At 50.1% G+C, this 16,363-nt stretch overlaps 1 protein-coding gene across 1 annotated transcript; it reads left to right on the top strand.

The window, feature by feature from the left end:
• Positions 1 to 579: 579 nt before the first annotated feature.
• On the top strand, positions 580 to 6,938 carry PPP1R3B (protein phosphatase 1 regulatory subunit 3B). The gene is made up of 2 exons (XM_026110396.2): positions 580 to 688; positions 3,785 to 6,938. The coding sequence occupies exons 1-2, from the start codon at positions 675 to 677 to the stop codon at positions 4,674 to 4,676; spliced, it is 906 nt and encodes a 301-aa protein (XP_025966181.2). The 5' UTR covers positions 580 to 674; the 3' UTR covers positions 4,677 to 6,938.
• The last annotated feature ends 9,425 nt before the right edge of the window (positions 6,939 to 16,363 follow it).

Genomic DNA, 16,363 nt, shown 5'->3' with positions numbered 1-16,363 from the left:
AAAAGGCTTTCCTGCCACAGGAAAAAAAAGCGGGGGGGGGGGTACTCCTTCTTATCTGCCTATTTGCAACTTCCACAAAACTCTGTGCTTCCAAGCTTCTCTGCACTGCCAAGCAAGCGTCCGAGGCCCAAAAAAGAGCTCATGCTCCTAGCAGAACAAGCTAATACTGCTCAGATAGAGGAGGCTGAAATAGCAGGTTGCCCCCACCTATGGGAGGATCCCTCACATTGGGGGGGGGGGGGGCTGAGGGGGCTTTGCAAGCCTCGAGGCAGCTGGTCCCGCTGTTTGCATGGTTATGGGCCAGTGGCGGTGCCAAGGGGCCTGGAGGAGCCCATGGGCAGGTAAAGCCTGGCCAGGCCGGGGCAGGCGCTCAGCACCCAGGGGTGCCGCAGCCGCCCAGCATCAATGCACCCCCCTTTTTTTGCTTCCCCCCCGTAAGCGGCCGGGCTTGCCCCGTGCACGCACCCCGGGCAGGGACGCGCGTGCCCCGCCCCGCGCCGCACCGCCCGCCCATTGGCTCGCCCGCCGCGTTCGGAGCGCGCTCATTGGCTGCGGCGCGCGCCGGCGGCGCGGGGAGGGCGGCGCGGCGCGGCCGGGCGCTCTTAAGGCGCCGGGGCCGGCGGTGGCGCGGGTGGCGGCGGCGAGTTGGGCCGGCAGCGGCGGGGACCGGCCTCATGCACTGCACCAGGTACGGCCGGGGGCTGCTGGGGCGGGGGCCCACGTTCTGCCGCCGGCTGCGGTGCCCTGCAGCCCTTGGGGTTTCCCGGTTGTCTGCCCCACTCCCCTGTGGGTGCCTGGAGCCCCCAAGGTACCCGGGTAGTGGGTCTGGTCCTGGCTCCCTTTTTCCACCTGCTCTGGCATCGTTGCTGCAGTGATGGTATTGGCAGGCCTCAGCTGGGGAGGCCCTCCTGGGTTTGCTCTGGCCTTGGGTTTGGCTTCTGGGCTGCCTTCCCCCTCTGGTGTCTGACTTGGCCCCCCTAAGCCTGGCTGTTTGGGCCTGGTGGACCCTGGCTGCTGTGAGGGGCAGCCCTGGGGGCAGTGATGAGTCTGGGCTTCCTTCCTTGCCTTCTCATGAGGAAAGGTACTGGTGGAGGATCCATGGCTAATGCCAGGCTCTGTGCCAGCTTCCTCCAAGGGAGGAGAAACCTGGCTGCTTCTGGTTCTCCCGTCTGGTTTCAGCTGCACAGCTGGCCCTCGTGCTTTGCTCATGGAAGTGAGGGTGGAAGAGGTGTGCACTGTCTGGACTTTGGATGCTTCCTTGTAAGGACTGGGTGGGATTGTGGAAACAGCTTGGCCTTTCCCCCACTGGAAGTGACAGAGGGCTGAAAAACTGAGCGTGTAAAAAGGCAGCATGAAGCCTCTAGAAACTTCTTGCAGGTGGTCTGAGGGCTCCTGCATGTCAAGCTGTCTGCAAGAGGGGTGTAGCAGAGGGAGCCTGCATAAAAATGGTGCTGGGAGAGGCACTGAGGCAATCTGGGGCTCTTGATAATTGTGGATATAAAGAATTTCCTTGCTCTGAGCTCCTTTTTAAAAATGGAGGGAAGAGTGAGCAGGGACATCCTCTTCTGGAGAGGGTGAAACTGCCAGAAGAGGTTCTTGGGTGCAAACAGCAGAGTCCAGTCTCTCCTCTTCCTTTTTAGAGGAGAAAAAATGAAGCAGTCTCCATAACTGCATAGGGCTGCCTCCTTCTTCCTGCCTTGCTTCCTCTTCTTCCTGAACTCGCTTTCCCAAGTGAGGTCTCAAAACTTATTTCCCTGTTCCCATCTTAAAAGTATCTGGTGTTCAAGAGGGCCAGTATGAGCCATGAAAGGGAGACCTTCCTCTGTGTGAAGGTGAGTTGAGGAGCTGGCTGAGCCTCAATTCAAGAGCAGCAAGTGAGATCTGGAGCATAAAATGAGCTGAAAGCTGCAGCCAGTTTGTGGAGCAGGCTGCTCAATTTAATAATGGGCAGGAAAAGCTCCACTCTAGTTCCTGGCTTGGCAAAAGGTCTAAGTCATGCAAATCAGGCTGGATATTGCATGCCTCTTCATCTTAAAAATCAGGAGTATCTGAGGCTTACTAAGAAAAGTTGAGTTCTTTGCAGCTATGGGAGTTCAGTCAAATAACTTCTGCTGAGAAAAGGTGCAACTAAGGGAGAAGAAACTGGCCTAGATAAGGGGTGCATTGGAGGCTGCCTTATTTTAAAGGAGGAAGTGACCTATATAAAGCATGTGTGAATAAAAACTTGTCAAAATCGGGTAGAGCTGGGCAGAATGGTGTTAGCAGACAGGTGGATCTGCTGCCTGTATGATACAGCTGCCATTGAGCTCAGAGGTGGCTTGGGGAGGAAATCTGGAAGAACCTCGGTGGTAGGTGTGTTGGGGAGCAGGCCTTGGCATGCATACTCCAAATAAGCAGATGCTGTTGCTGAATGGATGCTGCTATGAAAGACCCCTCAGAGCTGCTCTGTTGGTGTTGCAGGGTGGGGAGCTAAAGTGCTGAATCGGAGTGTAGTTCTGCTGCTTTTTCTTGGCATGGGGACTGCAGTCTTGTACTGGAGCTGGCTGTGCGTATTCTTGGCAGCTTGTGCACTGGTGTATCACGTGGTCAGCAGCCGCTACTACCGCTGCTGGCTTGCAGCGGTCAATGCGGTGGAAGTAGGTTTGGAGCATGATCTGCAGCCAAGCAGGGAACTTTTATTAAGGGAATATTCTGAGTTGAAGGTCAGCTGTGACCCAGCTGATTGTGGAGGGGGATGCAATAAGTCTGTGTCCTGCAGCTTACCCAGAACCAGGCCAAATTGATTCTGCCAAAAGCATCTAATCTAACCTCAATGTAAGGGAAGGAATGACAGGTATGATGTTTTGGGAGCTGTTTGTCTGCAGATGCAACTCCAGGCTATGGTCACCAGGATGCCAAGCGGAAGCTGCCCTAGAGTGGGTGTCCAGAGAGGGGCCTGCTGCATCCCTGGGAGTATGGGCCAGATGCTAGAGAAGGAAAGGCCATGGTGGAGGACCACACAGCCTGGGCTGTCCATGGGAAGTACTTAATTTCAGAGCTTCATTCAACCTTGAGTAGGCAAGTGGGTGTGCTTGGCTGAGCCCTGTGGCTGTACCAATGTTTCCCAGGGGCTTGGCACAAGCACTGCAGAGGTTTGAGGAGTGAGTTCTGCACAGGAGGTAAAACTTGCTGGACTGTCTGAGCTGACCTGTAGTTCAACCTAATGAGTGTTTTTTAGCCTCTAAAAATGCCTGCTGCCCAGGGTTTGGCAAAAAGTGAGGTCTGTTGCATACAGCACCTTGTTATGAAATGCATTCCTGTTTCTACAAAATCGTCTGGTGTGGTGGGGAGAGTCTCTGTTGGAGGAAGGAAGCTATGGCAGAAATACTGCGTTAGGTAATACCGGAGTTTGTGATGAGCCCCATCCTGCTGATGACGACAACCTGACCTGGCCATGGCTTTTGCTTTGGGTCAAAAAAGCTCCAGAGGCTGCTATTGCTAGCCTGGCAGGGCAGTGCCAGCATGCATCTTCAAATGATGGCTCTGGCCCAGCTGCAATTGGAGGTGATCTTGTTTTTGAAGGACGTAATAAGCTCTGCTACAACCTCTTCTGCTCTAGCACACTTCTGAACATGTCTGTCAATCATGCCGTACAAGTACCTGCCTTTAACGAAGCTTTTGGGACTTGTGGGGATAATGGAAGTTAAGTTTCTTTGAGGGGGGAGGAAGCGATGTGGTGATGGTCTGACAAGTCAGGTTAATAAAATGTGCCTCTAACAAACTGACCCTTCTCCTCATCTTTCAGAGTATTAGACTACTTTCCTCACAAGCAAGCAATGGCTGTGGATGTAGCAATGCAGCTGTACCTGTGCCCTTCGCCCTTGCGGAGAGAGAAGCGTGCCTGCAAAATGGCTCCAAAGCCAATCAAGCCGCTGCGACCCTGCATCCAGCTGAACAGCAAGACTGTGCTGAGCGGGCCAGAAGAGGCACCAAACTCCTTTACAGAAAACAAGGTGAAGAAGAAGGTGTCATTTGCAGATAGCAGGGGCTTTGCTCTGACGATGGTGAAGGTGTTCTCAGAGTTTGACGATCCCCTAGATATTCCTTTCAATATCACTGAGCTGATAGACAACATCGTGGGGCTAACGACAGTGGAGAGAAACACCTTTGTCCTAGACTTCATTCAGCCCTCTGTGGACTACTTGGACTTCAGGAACCGTCTTCAGGCAGACTGTGTGTGCCTTGAAAACTGCATGCTCAAGGAGCGGTCTGTTGTGGGCACCGTGAAGGTGAAGAATCTTGCTTTTGAAAAGACTGTGAGGATCAGGATGACATTTGACACCTGGAAAAGCTTTGTAGACTACCCATGCCAGTATGTCAAGGATATGTACGAAGGGTCAGACAGGGACACGTTTTCCTTTGACATCAGCTTGCCGGAGGGAATTCAATCCCATGAAAGAGTGGAGTTTGCCATCTCCTTTGAGTGTAATGGGAAAGTGTACTGGGACAGCAACAAGGGCACAAATTACAGGATCATACGGTCAGAACTGAAGTCTGCCCAGGAAGCGTTTCGCCCTTCAAGTGGCCCTGACTTCGGAAGCGCCTTTGATCAGTTTGGGAGTCCCCGGTGCTCCTACGGCCTGTTTCCTGAGTGGCCGAGCTACTCGGGCTATGAGAAGTTAGGGCCTTACTATTAATCTGAGGGCCAAGTCCTGACTAACTGTTGCCGGCATGTCTGCAGGCCTGGGAGCTGGTCTGAACATGAGGCGTGTCAAAAAGTGGAAGAAGTGATGTTTCATGTAGTCCTGCAGGAGCCTCCCAGCAAAATGGGATGAGCGTAGCACTCTGCTGGAGGTTGACTTAGGGTCAGGGAAGAGTCTCTGGCATAGTGGGCTACCTTCCCCATCTTAAGTCAGACCACTGGCTCTCCAGATGCTCAAAGGAACAGGAGATGCTGGTCCATTCACTGCTGCTAGTCCTTCCTCTTCTGTGAAGCTGCTAGTCTCCAGAGAAACACATGCCACAGCGCTTGTATTGTCCATCTAAGCTATGTAGTGGTTGTTGGTTTGTCTGTTGCTTGCTAGTGTTAAAAAGCTTTTTTCTAAGTATTTTCTAGTATTTCTTTAGTATGCTGCACTTCAGCTTTGTGGCAGAGCTCCTCCTGCAAAGCTGAGCTGTGCCTGTCAGGATATAATAACTTATAAACTGGTTTGCTTGTGGGGGACTGAGTCCTCTTCTCACACCCTTCCCTGTAGTGTGGGGTCCTCTCTGCTTGAGGTGGAAGAGGGGTTTTGGAAATGAAAATGCAATTGTGATGATGGGAAATGTGACCCTGTGGCCTGCCATATTAGGAGACATGTGCCCCTGCAGGAGAATGCGTGTATATGGTGTATAGTCACCAGTTGTTCTATCAGCTGATCTTGAAAAGCTTTCATCATACCTTTGGTGTTATCTAAAAACAGAGCTGAGCTATAGATGTGTGGTGCTCCTAACAGCTGTGGGTTGACAGCCTTGACTGTTTTCTTCAGAACCTTCCCTTTTTAAATCAAAGTAACAGATGATGCTTTTGCCCTTGATGCACATCTGAAGTCAGCTGTTGGCCTTGCTTGGGTCCTGGAAATGCAGTTCTCTCTCCCACAGACTGTAAAGCAGGGTCTTGCTCTGCCTGCAATGGCTGGGGCCAGTGCAGAGAGCTGTGTCCAGGCATCATGGAAGTTAAACATGAACAAACCACACAGCTGCTCTCTGCCATGTCCCACTAAGAGAAGGCCACAGAACCTGCTGTTGTGGAAGTGACTCGACTGAGAAAGTGGTGGTACATGCAATCCCAGCAGTAGTTTGCCTGTTGATCTCCAAGCCTCTTGTGTACTAGCTGAGCAGAATAACTTAATCCTCATGGTCAAAGGGAGAGTGGTGAATAGTTTGTAGAAACAGGTCAAGAGAATATATTTTTCTTCTAGTGCATAAGCTTTTTCTTTTGGGGGGGGGTGCCTGCAATAGCCTCTGGAGGGGCTGGAGAGAAGCAAAGTACTAGACTACTTAACTTTTAAACTTAGCTTTTAATTCTGGAGACTACTGTATAAAATACTTCTAAGCTGTTTTGCTCTAACTTAGGAGGTATACTGAGCTCACTGTTGGATACTGAAAGGACAAGAAGAGCCTGCAGGAAGAATGGCTAGCCTTCAATTGCTGCTTTCTTTTTTTTTTTTTTTTCTCCTTCTCTTCTCTCCTCTAAGCCCAACATCAGTGTATCTTATCACTGTGCTTGATCAAATTCCAGGCAGCAAATTTACTTGCTAGCCCAGTGCTCATCAGGCTTGATATCTCTGTTCAAACAGCTTCCTGCATCCTCTAACATGGTCTCTCTTGAGGGACCACTGCCTAGCTTGGCTTGAAGCTGTTTTTAGACTTAAAGCAAATATGAGTGATACTGATCTAGGATTTAGTGTGTGATGTTAATGCTCTAAAACACTGACGGCAGAAGAGCTGCGTTCTCCTAGCATGTGCTCGCGCCTGGGGAAGGCTGGTGGTGGTCTGAAGGGAGGCATGCATGTCCAGGGTGCTGTGGATGGTGGAATCTCCTTTGGGGCCTGTGTGTTTTCAGGCCGTGGAAGTGGTGTGCTTAGGGAAGAGTATGGAATATAAGCTAGAAGAGCAATACCATAAGTAAAAGATGGCTTGGAACTGACTATCTGACCAATAGTGGTTTAAAATTACTACTTGTGGCCTTTCCCCTTCTCCCTTTTTCCATTGCTAATGTGAATGTAGAAGTGAGGGGTTGCTCCCCTCACTCTATGCCTGGAAGTGCCTTGTGGGGTTTTCTGCATGTTTGTTTTTAAAAGATATTTTTGTACACAACACTCAAGTCAAAAATGCACTTTATAATCGCAGTGTAATGACTCTTTTAAAACTGTGGTTCTGTTTTTATCTGATTGTTAAAATAAAGATGGAACAAAACATTGGCTGTGTACTTCACTGTGTTCTTAGTTAAATATCCACAGGGCTGAGAAGGTGGTTTGGAAAAAGGATCTGCTTCCTGCGAGCAGCCTTTGGCAGGGTGCAGCACACATTCCCAGCAGACTCTCCTGCCCAAAACAGGAAAGAGCTGCCTATTCATTTAGTCTCCTGTCTGTATGAATGCTTCTAGCTGTTTCCAGAGCCTCTGCAGCAGCAGGAGAGTCCCACCATCTTGGCAGTGGATGCAGCCTTGGTAGTGCACTGGTGCCCCTTCTTTTCAGGAATGGTCCATTTTCCTAGTTGAAGGACAGGATTTCTTTCCTAGCTGTTGGTGGAGACGCTTCTATTTCTGAAAAGACAAGCTGCACTTTCAAATACATTAGTTCAGGCTAACAGCAGTAGAGACTTGAGGCTGCTCCACAGTTGCCTCCAGTCCTAGATAAGCTCTGAAGTTTCTCCACTAAGCTGTTCCTGAACCATGCTTTACAGTGCCTTGTTTGCACTGTTGGGAACAGCCTTTTCAGGTTTTCCTGCATTTATCTTGAGTCAGTCTGTCACGTAATCAGTGGGTTTTTTTCTTCCCCCACCTGGCAGTGGAGGGGAAAAAAATATATATCAGATAAGATCTGATTTGGGTTCACTGAGTGTGCTCTTTTGGCCTAGGTACTAGTGTGTGATGGGTGCTAGGAGTGCAATCGCATTAGGAGGGTCAGGCTCGTTTTCTGATATCACAATGAAGTGACAAATCGGACCCTCTTCCCACTCAAACTACTTGTTCCTATTGTCACTGCAATAAAAGCACTGGATGGAAACTCAGGCCTGCTGCAGAAGGGGACCAACTCTGGTGTAAATGTTTAACAGGGCTAGTTCATGAACTTCACCTGGTTTTGCCCATAAAGGCCAGGTCTTGGAGACCTCTTGCTATGCAGCCTGGCAGAGGGCAAGACTTACTTCTGTATAGGGCAAGGGCTGAAACTGATTGCAGCTATTTCTGAATTTCTCACTTTCCTAATATGACCTAGCTTTGCAGGGTGTTTGGCTACTCACAGCAGCTGATTAATGTAAAGCTTTTGGTTTCTCAGGTTCCCTCCCCCAGTCTTTGCACTGAAAAAACAAGCATGTTGACAAGGTGAGATGCAAGCTGTTTGATCAAGCTGTAAATCTGTTCCCCACTACAAAAAAAGAGTATGAAAGAGGCATGCACCTAGGAAATTAGATGTAAGCCCCCGGGTAAAACCTCTCCTTGCTACCACATACTGTTTCTTGCTCATTCCTAATGCTTGGCTCGGGGGAGTGGTGCAGTGGCTGTTACCCACTGCTGTTTGTGCACAGAAGCCCTTCTGGCAGTGTCTTTGCAGTGTGATTCCCCCAGCAGCAGCAGCAGCAGCAGTGCCTAGACGCAGCTCAGAGCTGCTCTGCAGTGGGAGCACTCCGGTGCTGGGAAGGCAAGCAGTCCAGGCTGATGGGTGTGCTGAGGCTGGGGAAACAAGGTACATGGGTGAGAGTGTGGTTTCTCATGTGCAGGTGGGCAAGAGCAACACAACTGAGGCAAAACCCTGTTTGTAATGCCCTGCCTGACAGCAGTTTTGCCATGAGAAGGAACTTGAGGCAAATGACTTAGCTTTCTCGGAAACCGCTTGCCCTTCCCTTTCCTCACCAAATTCTAGCTAACTGCTGTTAGGCACCATTAAAAATGCTTCAGCTCTTTTACTGTTGTTCTTTTAATTAAACACACTACATGGCTCTCCTTAAAGGCCTGGGAATGGAAGTAAATCCCTCTATCCTAACACTTCTCTAGGAGCGGGGGGAAAAAAATATATATATTTTTTAAAATGCCATTCTTTCCCTACCACCGCCCATCCCAGGATATTCCCAGCTGATTTGGGTGGTTTGGCCAATGCTGGTTTCACATTCAAACGGTGAGCCAAGCTTGCAAGCAAGCTAACCACAGTCAGCTATTTCCTGTGACAGTTTTGTGGCTGAAAACCCCATGTGACGGTTTCTGCTCTAGAGATGAGGAAGTCCAGCCTAAGCCTGCTGACATCCGGGGATTGCCAAGGAAGCTTGCAAACATTAGAAGGGGCAAGAGAGCTCTTGGGTTTCTCATCTAATGGCCCGCTGCTTGTTGCTAGAGGATGCAGACGCTGGGGTTACCTTAGTGCCTGGTGCAATTGTGCGCTTGCTGTTGCAGATAATAGGAAGCTTTTTTTAGGGTACTTCCGAGTTCAGTCACCTGCTCGCTCAAGTGATGCAACCTCAGCCAGCGCTCCCTTAGTCCGCATCTCACTCCCCTTGCCAAGCGCGCTTTCCCTCTGCCTCAGGGATGCTGTCCTAAAGGGAGCAGCTCTGCTGAACCACTGCTGAGCAGCAGCTGCGTCCAGGCCACGCTGGATTGCAGGTCCTGGATGCAGTTAAACCAGCAGGACGGGGGCTCTCGCCACCTACATCCTGACAGAACAAAATCAAAACTGTTAGAGTGGCTTGTTAACACCCTGGAAGGGCATGGCTCTGTTTGCTAATCTCTTCCCCTTCTCATCCTTGCTGAGAGGGTCCTTGCTGGGAAAGATGCGCTGCCACAGTCATTCCCAGCCTAGTCCAGGTTGCAGGGCTGGTGACAGGCTGAAACAGTTTGCTCTTTGAGGCTGCTCGTGCCGAAAAACGTTCTGGAGGTCAGGTTTCAGCACGCGCTTGGCTCATGGACCTGCTTAATCTGACAGTGGGGCTCTGTTGGTAACCGAGCATGAGACTGAGCTGTGATCAGAGGAACAGCTGAGCCCCCACGAGCCTAAACCAGAGCAGATGATGAGCAAAAATGTGGGCAAACCAAGAGAGCTGAGAGCAGCCTGTTCCCCAGGAACAGCATACAGCTTTGCCATAAAGCCAGCAGCATGGGGCTGGGTCACAAAGCTCCTGAATAATCCTGTTATTTCTGCACACTTGCTCCTGCTGGGGAGTTCGGCTGGCTCTGAACCATTTCCATAAAACATATTGATGCTGTTGTCTCTTTTTGATGGAGCTGCGCTTCCAAGTGCTCTGCCCCAGCAAGGTCCTGCCACGTAGCAGCAGGAAAAGCTGCCCAGCTTGTCTCCAGCCTCCCCTCCACTGGAGGGGTAACATGCCAGACACAGTTAGCAGTGTTTAAAGACTTGCTGTTGATGCTTTTCCAAGGCTTTTTTTTTCTTTTCTTTTCTTTTTTTTAAAAAAGAAGGGCGTCTTTGTTGGAAAATAAGTGCAGCTGGCATGTTCCTTTGGTGCAGATAAGTCAGAACAGTCGCCAAAGAGCGGTTAAGTACTTGGGCTCCTGAGACAGGATTGCAGGCAAGCCCCTCCAGCCGACGCATTAGTCACAGGCCCTCTCTCTGCACTGCTGCTGCAATTTAATCCTTTATCGATAAAGCAAGTTGGGGGGGGGGGGGGAGACACATGCCACTTCATACCCCATGAGAGATATGCTTGAACACGCATAAGAACAGGGTGAAGCTGTAAAGATGTGTTCCCAGATGCTTTGGTAGTTTCCAGCTATTTGTGGTGTGAGGTCTTGAGACCATGGTGATGTTTTTATGTTTAATGGATCCCCGACAGATTCAGGTGGGAAAAGATCTCTGGATGGCTCTGCTCCAAGCAGGACCACTGCTGCAGATAGGTCGGATCACTCAGGGCCTTGCTCATGCAGGTGCTGATGAGCCCAAGGATGGAGATGCCACCATGTCTCTGTGCCCTGTCCCAGGGCTGCACTGCTCGCCAGGGAAGAGCTATGCTCCTAAGCAGTCAAGGGAGCTCTGCATATCCTTGCAATCTTGTCAAAGCACTCTTTTTGTTCCCACTCCTGGCCAGGTTCAGGACATAGGGCTGTGAAGGGTAGAGCGCCATTCCTAGTACCAGTGCTAGAAAACACTGCTGTCAAGAGCCGGACATCTACGATGACCTACAAATGCCCTTCCAATGATCCATGGCCCAACAACAAACAGCAGCACCGTTTCGCACAAGGAGGTGTTAGCCCGGGATAGGCAGCAGAGCTGGGTTACAGCTTTATACTTCCAGAGGGAGCTCACTCGTTCTTCCCACGCTGCATTTTCAGGGCCTTCTTTGCAGTGTAAGTGGGCATGGCCCTATCTGATGGAAACTGATGGCATTTTTCTTCCTCAGCCAGTGTCACAAGCCTCTCACTAAGACATTTTGGAAATATGCAACCCAGACTGTTCTGTCAAATTGAACTTGCTGGAATCCATGGTGTCTAGGAAATGAACTACATGACCAAAAAAAAAAAAAAAGACCGGCGAGCAACACTGATGGTACATGCTGCACACTTGCTGGGACAGCATTTATGGAGGGAGCACCTCTCCAGATACCTGCCAATGCATGAGCAACTTTGGGTGGATCTTACTGCCCTCTCTCATAGGAAATACCCATCGGGGTCAACCTGAGCAAGCCAGAGCCCTGTGTTCCACAGGGGCCAAAGCAGGATATGGGTTGCTGCCCCATGCTGGCCAAAACCATCTAGACACTCGAGCACAGCATTCACAGCTCCCCGCTTGTTGGCCCCAGTTTCCCTCCCAGCACGCAGTATCCTGTAGGGATACTGGAGCGTATGTGGGACATACCCTACTAAGGAGTAGTATGTAGGGAGTAGGAGAGTTCATGATCTCCTGTGTAGGGAGTTTATGATCTCCTGTGGCTGCCTTCCATCTTCATGGTCCCTGGCAGGACAAAACTGGAGTGTTGTTAGCAGGAGTGTAATTCCTCAGTGTTTGTGTGGTGACATGCCAGCACTATGGAGACAGCCAGTTTTAAAAGAAGAAATATAATAGCCATCTCCAGCCTCGCTCAGAGTTTTACGACTGTTCCCTTTCACACGATGTTCCCCTGGACACCTGGCTGGTGCTGCTTCTCCTGTGTTTCCCCATTTGTTGTGATTTACTGGTATCTGGGTGGCCATCAGAAAGTGTCTTCATCTATGAGCTCAGCTGAATGTGCCCTTGAAGGTGTTTGCAAGCCAGAGTCAGCACAGCTGTAGACAATCCGGTGATAGGGACCATGAGCAGCACCTTCCACTCCTCGCACAACAGCACGCTCCGTCACTGGGGTAGGAGATGTCAGAGAAAGTTGGAACAAACCTCCTCTCAGGCTGAGAGCAGTTGCAGCCCAACACGACTTTCTCAAGGCGCTGTTTCCAAACAGATCAACGCACAATAGCTGGCCAACTAAAAATAAATTAATCCATCAAACCTTCCACTCTCCCATGGCAGCTTCTGCAGGAGAAGAACTTCACTTCAGAGACCAGAACAATAACCACCCAAATGCTTTATAGCCAACGGGCAATTTTAGCAGCCACACACTAACTTTTAAGTTGGTAGTCAAGAAGATTTCTTAGACAGCCAATGAACCTACACACAAATCTTTCAGTGCACCTAAATGTCCTGCAATAACAGCCTGGTGCTGGCGAACAGTGAGCCATAAAGACAGCAGGTAAGCACTTACTGGGGGTTAATACCAGCATTCTGGACATTTTTCTTTTTTTTAACTTTGGTGATGAAGTTGTATAATTCACAGTGCTATCAGCATAAACCTAGTGTTAGTGAAAGGAAATGAGGCTTTTCTTCAGGTGAGGTGTCTTCTGAGTGCTATCTGTGCTAACAGATACTCTATTTTATCCTAAAATTGGGAAAAAAAAATGAATATTTATTAACAGCTTAGTACACAAAGTTTTTGCCATTAATTTTCTGCACCAACCTGGATTTAGTGTTTAACCACTCATTCCAACACACACTGGCACTGCACATATGACCTGACCTCCTGCTCAAACCCATTACAGTCTCAGGCTGCCTAGGACGCTCAGAACCAAGGTTCCCACATTGCCGCAAAGGATCTGGTCTTCTCTACAGAGAAAGGAAAAACAGCTCAAATGAGCTGCTATTTCTTGGTAAGCAAGGGCTTACTCTGACAGAGCACCCACACTGTCTTTGGGGCTGGGCATCATATGAGATGGCTGTTGCAGACAGCTTCTTCAGCTGGTGACTCGGGATGACTTTGGAGACATTGGGGAGGAAGCAGAGTTGCTGCCCTCAGGAGTCAGCGCAATATGTGCTAGCAGGGAAAGGAGACCTCTGAGGGCCTTGCCTTGGTCACGGTAATGTTGTAGGGTGCAGCTGTGGTCTGGGCAAGGGGACCAAGAGCTTGTGTTGACCATCTTCTGGCATGCTTTGGTCTGCCTCTCGAAAGCGAGGGGCAGAGAGAGCAGTGCAACACTCAGATCTCCGTGCTTCACGTCGCGCACAGCCTCCGAGGCAGGCCTTGTGTTGTTCCCCAGGTCGGCTCCACGCTGTTCGCCCGCAGGCTGGATTATTCATCTGCGGGTGTCTGCTAGAGCAGGCGTTATTTCTGAGTGCTTGCCGGGACTCGTCTTGCTGCTGCGTAGCTGTCTCATGGGCTGTGTGTCAGAAGCAGTGCTGAATTGAGTGGGGTCCTTTCAGCACAGGTGCTAATTCTCACGTGGTCCCCCCGTTCCCGCAGGAGGTACCAGCCACAATGAGCAAAATAGCCCTTCCTGTAAGAACAACCTGCTAGGCGAACTTGTGGGTGCTAAGCTGGGGGGGTGGCCAAATTCTGGCTGCACTAATAAACCCCCAAATAAGCAAATAATCCCCCTCCCAAGTAATGACTCCAAGTCATCTCAAGGAAGCTAAATACTGCCTGTAAGGTTGTAGGATGGGCTGCGCTCCTGCTGAAGAGACACAGAGAAACCCAAGCCCTGAGGAAGTGGCAGGGCCACACTACCTCTGTCCCCTTCATGGAGTGGAGAACGTGGGCTCACACTGTATGGGGCAGGACAAGCTCCTCGTGCTGGGTTACAAAAGTAGGTGTCCAAGACGATTTGTGACTCCTCACTCTTCTTGCCTGCTGTGTGCTTGAAGGGTTAAGTCCCTCAAAACTGTAGCTGAAGTATGTCAGCCTGGGAAAATCCTGCCTCCCAGATGAATGTCCGGGATGAAAGAGTGCCAGCGTGCCTGCACACTGTGCCAAGCCCAGCCAGTGTGGGCTCTCAAATTCTCTCAGTCTTAAAACAGCCAAGCTCATGCTTAGCATTACAGTCATGTTAAAATTCCTGAACGTTGCTTATGCATGTTCTTTGAGCATCCCCAAGCAAGCTGTCAGCTTAAGCCATGCTTCTCATGGAGCTGGGAATGGGCTACAGGTGTGACTGATCTGCTGAGCACTGAGTCTGGGGCTTCTCCACCTCGATGGCCAAGTAGCACCAGCAGTGCAAGAATGGCCACAAGCAATACGCTGGGGCCCTTTGCTGAATGGGGGCGTGAAGGCTTCCTCGTGCAGCACACGCAGTTTGTCTTTTCTTGCCATCAGCCAGCTCCTTGCAGCAAAGCCTCGCAGCGATGACAGGCATCTTCCCCGTCGTGAGCAGGAACAGCAAGTGAGAAAAGAGCGCGCACACTCTGGGGCCTCAGCCCAGCTTCCTGATTAACAAAGTAAGAGATCTGGCAGAGTCTGGGGGGGAAAAAAAAAAACAACCAAATCTGGCAGGACCCTGAAGCTCTATCCCTTAGGGAATGTGCATTTCTGACACTCAGTCTTCCTGCTTAAGAGAACACACTTGCAGGATAAGCTGCAAGTGGAGAGACTCATAAGCCAGTTCTGTGTAACTCGCTCTAAATAATGCTCCACCCAGCTTTAGCTGTAGCCAAAGAAAAGACAAGAGCATGGCCAAGAAAAGGCTCTTTTCTCCTGAAATACACAGGAGGTCATAAGCTAGCTTGGAGCTGTATTTTCAGTTTTGATGTTGCTTTTCAAGTCTGCTACTTGTGTTCATGCTTGTGTTCACGCTCTTTGCAAATCCCAGCAGTGGATTGCCTTTGTTTCCTTAATGGTACAAAGAAGTTTGGATATGGTCCTAATGGAAAAAGAGTGGATGCAATTTATAGCATCTCACACCAAGGGGACACTGGGAATGGCTAGGAGCTTCAAACCCATCCAAACCTAACTTAGCAACCAGGAATTTTCCAAGGTGCTGCCAACAAGAGGAAGGGGTGAGTAGTGAATAAGGAAAGGTCCCAGTTGCAGTGTAGACCTCAAGACAAAAAGACAGGCAAATCTGAGCCCTGGAGAGACTTCCCCAGAGCTCAGACTTTTTCCTTGATCAGAGAGAGTGATCTCTTCTCCAGGGATCGGCCATCTGGGACAGAGCAGCTCTGCAGCAGAACAGACCAAGCTGTAACCAGAACCCCATGGAGCCAGACCAATTCAGGCTGGTGCAATTTTTCAATTGTAGGGATGAATAATCATCCAGAGCGCTTGCTCCAGGCGGTGCAGGGAAGAAATGTCACCAGCCATGTGAAAATTGAGACCATATGCTTCTAGGATGTTTTCTGAAAGGGATGTGTTTGACCAAGCTGAAGTCAGTTCAAGGCTGGTTCCCAGGTCAGACCCTCCCAGCACAGCAGTCCCTCCTCTGATCCCAGGGACCCTCTGATACCTTTGATCATTATTTTCACTGCAGCCAATGCCTGATTTTCTACACTATTTAGTGAAAGGTTGCAAGTCCCCCAAGGCCAAAACAGGCTGTGCTTTGTTCAGAAAAAATTAAGCACTAGAAAGAACAGATGCTGGAGAACTGCCTCCGGCCTACTCCATCCTCGTGTGAAGACAACTCCTCCGCAACAGCAGCCTCTACTTTTGCTTGGCAGGTGTCATCTGAACCAGAGCCATACAGAGAGGATCTGTTTTCTGTTGAGCATGTAGAGGAGAAGCAGTTGCCTGGAATTACAGCGTGGCCCATGCCAGCAAAATCTTTGCTATCTACTTTAGCAGTCGATCCACTAGCAGAGATCCTGGCTCCTGTTCTCTGTTGCTCATTCCCTGAAGGAGAGCTCTCGTTCCTTTTTCTTTCCATGAGGTAGCTGTCAGACAGGTAGCTTGGCACCTGAAAGGCGGTCTTTCACTGTGCAATAGATTTCTGGGGATTTGGGGTTCTTCCACATCCCAAAAGTTGGCATTTTGCACCTCTATGGAGGCCTGTCCTTCATTGCCCTGTAGGATCATGCCAACGCGGGCTCCGTTTGCCAGTGATGGAGCCACGTGCTCACACACCAGAGCCTCTCTGGAGCTTTGGCCTGGTGTCCCCATCCTTAAAAGCCTTAGTTACAGCTCCCACATCTCTTGGGGGCCAGGTACCAAAGGCTGGGAAACCAGAAGAAGGCAAAGAGAGCCCTAATCAGGCAGGTGGCTAGTTATCTTCATGCTGCAACTTCTGCTGCAAGAAACCCTGGAGCAGCAAAACTGCTCGTCTCACTCATGTTCCTTAGCAGCATGGATAAGAGCAGTATTGATTGCAGGCTATAATTAGATCTCTGGGACCTTTCTGAGCTGTTTTTATCTGGCATTGTGGTGCTTTGAAAGCTCTTCCAATTTCTTCTCT

Source organism: Dromaius novaehollandiae, chromosome 4 (assembly GCF_036370855.1).
Source record: "Dromaius novaehollandiae isolate bDroNov1 chromosome 4, bDroNov1.hap1, whole genome shotgun sequence".
NCBI classification, from domain to species: domain Eukaryota; kingdom Metazoa; phylum Chordata; class Aves; order Casuariiformes; family Dromaiidae; genus Dromaius; species Dromaius novaehollandiae.
The sequence above is the reverse complement of the archived record's forward strand: the minus strand, read 5'-3'. Positions and strand labels throughout refer to the sequence as shown.